The 7,221-nt window shown below is 32.2% G+C and overlaps 1 protein-coding gene across 1 annotated transcript; it reads right to left on the reverse strand.

Moving 5' to 3' along the window:
• Positions 1-276: 276 nt before the first annotated feature.
• STATH (statherin) lies at positions 277-6,799 on the reverse strand. Its single transcript, XM_001161059.4, has 6 exons — positions 6,714-6,799; positions 4,247-4,312; positions 3,052-3,072; positions 2,930-2,959; positions 1,758-1,877; positions 277-543 (listed from the first exon to the last, which is right to left on the reverse strand). Exons 2-5 carry the CDS (start codon positions 4,295-4,297, stop codon positions 1,791-1,793), a joined length of 189 nt encoding a protein of 62 aa, XP_001161059.1. The 5' UTR covers positions 4,298-4,312; positions 6,714-6,799; the 3' UTR covers positions 277-543; positions 1,758-1,790.
• Positions 6,800-7,221: the final 422 nt, after the last annotated feature.

Here is a 7,221-nt window from a genome sequence, read left to right on the forward strand (position 1 = left end):
GTCTCAAAAAAAAAAAAAAAAAGTGAGTGCTTTGGAGGCTTAGCAACTGTGATGTGGCAAAGGAAACCATGGGCAAATCAAATCTTGGCATAAATAGCTCTAATAATAAGTGAGTTTGAGTACCATGTTTGTAACACATAAAATATGACAGACTAAATTATAAATAAGGACCTCTGACATTATGGGCTTCAATCTGTGCTAGTCAAACTGGGAAAGAAGATGATGAAAGAAATCATTATTCCTATACATAGAAAAGAGAAAAATAAGGAGCATACATGTAAGAATGTGCTTGAAATTTATTGCTTTTAGAGAAGTGATTTCTATTATTCAGAAACAGTACTGAAAACAGCTTAACAGTTTAAATTGCAATTATATCATCAAGTGACAATTGAAAAGGCAAGTATCCTGAAACAAAGAGTATACAGTAAATTATAGTGTTTTTCGTTTGCATTGCTCTTTGATGATTCTTCAAAAAGTGGTAGTAGTGTGATATGGTATGAAAGATGAGAATATGGATGTAGAAGTCGTATTTGCCAATCAAGCCTGCACAGAAAAAAAAATAACAGATTATCTGTAAAATTTTTACCCCTGTAAACACATTTATATTCTGGCCTGGTACAGAGTAGATATTATATACAATTATAGTTTATAAAATGCAGGGCCCAAAATAATATTTGACACAGAGTAGACAATTAAACACTTATTAAATTGGTTCCTGAATAAATAAAAATTATCATTCAGCATCTACAATTTAAATTCAAATTTAAATTGTTTTTCAATCATCATACTATTTTATTCTTCTACTTAAATATAGCCTACACATTTCATTTATATGCATTTCCTGTAAATAATATTTCAATACATCTTTTCTTGATTAAATGTCATCAGCTATTACCTAAAACCTAGGAGATCAAGTTCAGGCTCTTCCCTGTATCATTAATGGCAATAGAGAATTGAATTGGAATATAATCTCCCAAATGCACTGAAAAATAATTGAAATCCTTTGGACTATTTTAACTTTGTAGAACAATCCTCCCTTATCTCCAACAGTTTGCTCTATTTTGTTTTGAAATATTCTTTTTTCATAGAATTTAGAACATTTAATGTGTAGAGATAGGTAAAACTGACTTTCTAAAAAGAAATTGATAACATTTCCATATTTTCTTGTTAGCATTATGTTAATAATTTCTATAGTAATTGCTCAGTAGAGTTACTTAGGGTATAAAATGCAAATTTCTCACAAGTTCCCAGATGGTTCCCAGATGGAAGCTTCTCCAAAGATTGCATTTTGGGAGTGAAAACTTTAAGCAACACCTAGGTACAGATTTAGTGGCAGGGAAGCCCTGCAGTTATAACTACAAACCTTTCTGATCAAGAGACTTTATGTGATATGTCTTTCAAAAGTCTCACCAATTCTAAAAAGCACATTTAAGTGTTATCATAATACACAATTTTTTGATGAGAAAACTGAGGTTCGGGAGCATTAGGAGTAGTTCAAAGTCATGAAACTAGTAGTTGTCAGGGCCAGCATACAAACCCTGGTGTTCCCCACCCTATAACACAGCCTTCTAACCATAGCAGGACAGAGACTTTATCTCAGAAGCATTTATATAAATTAATACATTTCAAGGAGCTATATAGCTGGCTGCTTTCTTATACTGGAACTGCTGTTGGTTTAATGGCTTGTTTTTGTTTTTCTTCTTTTAACTGTCAGCACTGATACAGAAAGTAAAAAAATGTCACTAAACCCATCTTACCTCAATAATCATGTCCTGCAGTTACTGATGATATTAAAAGGGATATTGTTGGTATTGTGGTTGGTATGGTTGTGGGTATAGTGGTTGTTCTGGAACTGGCTGATAAGGGCCATACCCATACTGTATACACACAAGGAGAAAGAAAATTGCAGAAAATTGAGATAATGACAGTGCAAGCATTTTTATTAGAATCTTAGATTGTTAAAGTTTTAGGAACTTACATATTACTTATAAGATTTTTTTCCAAACTTTCAATTAGATTTTTCTTTTTGGTTATAAACACATTTTAAAAGCAGGTAAAAATGATTGAGTGTTTACCTTTGTACGGCATGTTCACAGTTTTGTGGTTTTATTTTACATGCAGGAACACCGATTATAGGCTACCACTCCAAAGAGGTTTTAAATTTTCTTCAAAATACTACCTCCCAGCAACCATTTTGCCCACCTTTGAGTATTATGGGAAGGAGACATTTACTAAATTCAGCTTATGTGGTGTTTCTTCAAGTCACTCTTTTAATGAGCTTACTGTCTCTTACGATTCCTACATTCCTTAATACTTCTTCCTTCTGTTAACACAAATAACCATCATCCCTTTTAGAGTATCTTTTTATTTGGTGTTATTTTAATCCATGTATTCACTATATTAGTTAGGGGATCTTTTGCAACCCTATCACATTGACATTATATGTCAACATACTGGGACATTAAGATACACACATTAAGAAAAATGTTAAATAAATGAAATTTGCTATCTCATTTATCATGACCTGTTTAATTTAATGAGTTTATCACCGTCACAAATATCAGAAGGTGCAAACTTACCATATTTTATGTGTAATTATCAGCCTTTATGCTCCATGAGGCGTATATTATAATTAACAGAATTAGAATTTCAACTATTTTTTAGGTCAAAGTGATTACTTAGGAGATGATACTTGAGGGCTCAGGGAGTAACTGGTTTCTTCAGGTTGGCACTATGAGTTTCAACTTAAATGTTGTTAGGACACAATACATTTGTGACTGTTACCTGTGTATCATAAATAGAGGAAAACAAAGCACACTTTTGCAACTACTACACATATTTGAGAAATAAGTATTGGTTCTTCTAGAAGAATAAGTAATCAGAGAACACAATTTATTTGGACTACACAGCATTATCAGAGAATACTTACACCGAATCTTCCAATTCTACGCAAAAATTTCTGTGAAAAATGAAGAAAAGTTTAATAATTCAATACAAATGTAGGGAGGACAAAACTGAAAACAAGTTTTCCAGTGAATGAAAATGACTCACCTCTTCAGATGAATCAGCTCCCTTAGAAAACAGAAAATGAGACAATAGTTAGTATCTTAATGTTATAATTCCAGATTGAGTACAAAAATGAACTCAGCAGCTACAGTTGTGAGTAAACCGGATGTAGGCAAATCATCGATAGACACTAAATTAGTTATTTTTGCTTCATGACATCTTTAAAATGAGTTAAGAGTATGCTTTTCTGTAATTAGTGTGCTATATTCAAATATAAATTTATTTGGACTTATACTTGTTTTGTGTGTAAAAGGGAGTAAATGGTTATCATTGGTGAATGAAAAGTGAAACTTTGTATTTTTTCATAAGAATATGTTCTCAGCAGCTCAAAGGCTACTTACACATAACTTTTATTTACTGACAGAGACAAGCATTATGTTTTTCTCTGTTTTCCTTACATTTTTATTTTTTATTTTTTAGACACCTATCCTTTTATAACAAATAATGTGGTATACTGTGATTTTATAATCAAATTAGTTTTTGAAATATCTGTTAGAATTTACCAGGTAAGTTGAGGTATTTTTATTCTTTCATGGCCAGTTTCCTACTAATGTCATAGAAAAGGGACAGGAGAAAGAGAAGGAAGTAGAGTAGAAGAAAGAGCTCCAGAGAAGTCAAGTGCTTTACCTAGTGATACACAGTAGTAAATGACAATACAAGCTGGGAACTCATAACATGTCATAGATCTGAAGTTTTGTTTTATAGTTAAAAATAAGCAGCTTTATTTTAGAAAGTGTGTGCTAAATAATTGTATACTAATTTTAAGTTAGTTTTTGCAAGGAACGACTTGAAAATTTCTACTTTGACATCTTCTAATACTTGAATTCCACTCAAGTGCACCTAGTTCATTCCTGAGATTTCTAACTTCAGATTGTCTAGAGCATCACATGTTTAAAGATACTTTTACAAGCTCTCAGTTCCACATATTTAAGAAGTTCAGTAAATCTTTTATTTCACACTAAGCTAAATATACTTTAGTGTCTGTAGATGAATAATGACTATTTATTCTAAATCCTTATATAACTTATGTAGGTTAGTACAAAAAAAAGTTCATATGGAAACATTTAAACATATAAAGCTGTATTCAAGTAAACACCAATATATGCCAGAACACAAGGAATAGAGAGACTCTTGGGATAGGTACTGAGAACATATTCTTCAAATGTCCTGATATACTTACAATCATGGAAACCATGAGAGCCAAGATGAAGGCAAAGACAAGGAACTTCATAGTTGTCTGGGTTCTCTGAAAATATATGTGGAAATTCAGTATCACATTTTTTCTTGCATTCGCCCATCAAAAGTTTATTGATTATGCTATGCTCCAAAGCACTGGGAGACACACTCCAGATAGAAAGACAATTAAAACCCATTGCCTGACATCATGAAACTTGGAGACTTGTTGGAGACACTGATAAGTAAAAGTGAGTGTACTGACATGGAAACGCTAAGGCATTAGAGAAACACACAAATCAACACGTTACACAGACCAAGAGAATAGGGGTATGAAGGTAAGGAAGAAAGTAAAGCTTGAGTTGGATTATGCGGGATGAGTAAAGAGGTGTTGGGTGACTGCAAGAAAATGAAAAAGAGAGAGGATACCATACTGAAAGTGCAAACAGTTCAAAATGTAGGGAAGATAAAACTGGAGCAGTTTATCAGAAGATAAAACTGGAACAGTTCAAAATGTAGGGAAGATAGAACTGGATATTATGGGGCGCCTTAAATAATGACATTAGGGATGATATTTAAGGTACAGTGTAAAGAGATGTTTGGATGTTAGAATGACCAGCAATGGGCAATCGCTTTATAATAACGTTACTGAAAATGAGCCAGATTTCTGTCTTGAGAGTTGCAAAAATGGTGTAACCTTCAGATTAGAACATCAATGATATTGGTTAGAGAACAATCAAACTGATAAGAAGTCACAGAGAAAATATTCATACCTCCTTTGAGAAGTTGAATTGGTGAAGATGACTTAATATTTTAAATAATCTCATTCAACAAAATTAACCTAATCTGGGACTGTGATATGTTATCATAAACAGTATAAGCCAGTTAACCCAGTTCCTTTGTTATTAAACAAAAAATGTTAGATTATTTATTTGTAAATTATAAACATCTAAATAAAGACATTTTCAGTGAAACACATAATTGCCACAAGAGTTACAAATAAATGACATTTTTACCTGTTTATTGAAAACTATAGAGTAATTCATATAAAGGTAATGGTCTTCATTATTCTAATCTCTTTTACCAATAACTTGTGATAAAACATTACAAGAATAATTTTTACCTAATTATAAAAAAATTACTGTTATTAATAACCCCAAATCTCCAAAACATAAAGCAGAACTCATGATTTATGGCATTTGCTTTGTTACTTATTCACTGATTTGCCTCAGTTATTTAAACTGAAATTTCTGGCCAGGCGTGGTGGCTCATGCCTATAATCACAGCACTTTGGAAGGCCAAGGTGGGCAGATCACATGTGGTCAGGAGTTCAAGACCAGCCTGACCAACATGGAGAAACCCCATCTCTACTAAAAATAATAATAATAAAAATTTAGCCGGGCATGGTGGTGAGTGCCTATAATCCCAGCTACTTAGGAAGCTGAGGCAGGAGAATCACTTGAGCCCGGGAGGTGGAGGTTGTGGTGAGCCGAGATTGTGCCATTGCACTCCAGCCCGGGCAACAAGAGCGAAACTCCGTCTCAAATTAAAAAAAAAAAAAAAAAAAAAAAAAAAAAGGAAATTTCTGGTATTGGAGTAACTGTAAAAATAATATGTATTTTGGGGTTTTTCTATCACCTGATAGATAAACCTACCCATCAGTCATTTTATAATACAAAAAGCATAAAAACTTTAGTGTATTTTATACCTGTAAATTTTATTGAAAGTATGGAATCAAAAAATGCTCATAGAAGAGTAGTTTTGTTTTACCAACCTTGATAAACTGAAAGATGGATATACAGACATAGATATATAAATACATATGTAATGGTTTTAAAAAAATATTTCCCCAATGAAAAATAATAAAAATATGAAATAGTAAAATCTTTGTTTTCTGCCATATCACAACTGAATGAAAACAACTTAAATAATATAAAACAGTAAGGTAGTAAAGCATGACTGTTATACAACATTTTTTATTATGCAGAATGACATAACTGTTTAAAATGATGGAAAGGTCAATGAAAGGTAGTGAGAAATGTTTACTTATGGGAAAAAAGTAAATTTTTAAAAGTTAAACTTGTGAAACAATATATACATTTGCAAAAAAGAGAACGTATGCTATTTTCTTAAAATATGAACTTCAAATAAAGGTAAAAGTAGTAAGTAGCAGAGTAGATGCCAGTACGTAGACAAGGAAATAAAAAGCTTTTCAGAAGTTCCATCAGGAGAGAAGTTGGAATATGCCTCCATATTCCACATTATTTACTTTGCATGATGATTGCTGATTTCAAAGTATAGTTATTGAGATTCTCAACTTACCTTCAGATCCTAAGAAGGTCATCATTTCTCTCAATTGTTTATGAGAAATTATCATTACATAAATACACATTTTTATAATTAGTTTTCAAAAGATTTTAGGAAGCAACATTCTAGACTAAGATAACATATTCGATTATACATGAACATATTACCTTTTACTCAAGATGAGACTACAGAAATAGTGAAGTTGAAGTGAAGCTTTAAGAGATGATGTGCTACCCTAGAGGGCCAATGTATTTAAACACTCTGAAGTCCCCCATTTGTTTTTGTTAAATAATGGCAATTATGAGATCACATTATGGAAACTAAAAGTAATGCCCAAAATCTGTCTCTACAAATGATAAAAATAACCGTAACAAAGTGATTTTGCAATAGATGATTGTGAAGACAAAGTAATCAGGAAACAACTGTACCCATTGCATGTTAATCCCAGTGTTAGTCTAGCCGTGAGTGAGTCAGATGACGGAAAAGCATGCTGGAGGAAACCAGGCATAGAAATGATTGCAGTGATAAAGATGTTTCCACAAGTATGTGTCCAAGGTGGAACAACTCTATGACAAAAATAATACTTACCATGTTATCAAGATTTTACATGTTCTCTGATAACTCATGGTAACTGGCATAATAAAATAATAGTCTTCATATACTTCAAGAGTTTTT

This window comes from Pan troglodytes, chromosome 3 (assembly GCF_028858775.2).
Source record: "Pan troglodytes isolate AG18354 chromosome 3, NHGRI_mPanTro3-v2.0_pri, whole genome shotgun sequence".
Taxonomy (NCBI): Eukaryota; Metazoa; Chordata; class Mammalia; order Primates; family Hominidae; genus Pan; species Pan troglodytes.

Excerpts from the sequence above, each read along its gene's own strand:
- STATH (XM_001161059.4), bottom strand. The coding sequence starts at position 4,297 with ATGAAGTTCCTTGTCTTTGCCTTCATCTTGGCTCTCATGGTTTCCATG. Across the intron at positions 2,960-3,051 it reads GAGCTGATTCATCTGAAGAG|AAATTTTTGCGTAGAATTGG; the intron begins GTGAGTCATTTT and ends CATTTTTCACAG. Across the intron at positions 1,878-2,929 it reads GTAGAATTGGAAGATTCGGT|TATGGGTATGGCCCTTATCA; the intron begins GTAAGTATTCTC and ends GTGTGTATACAG.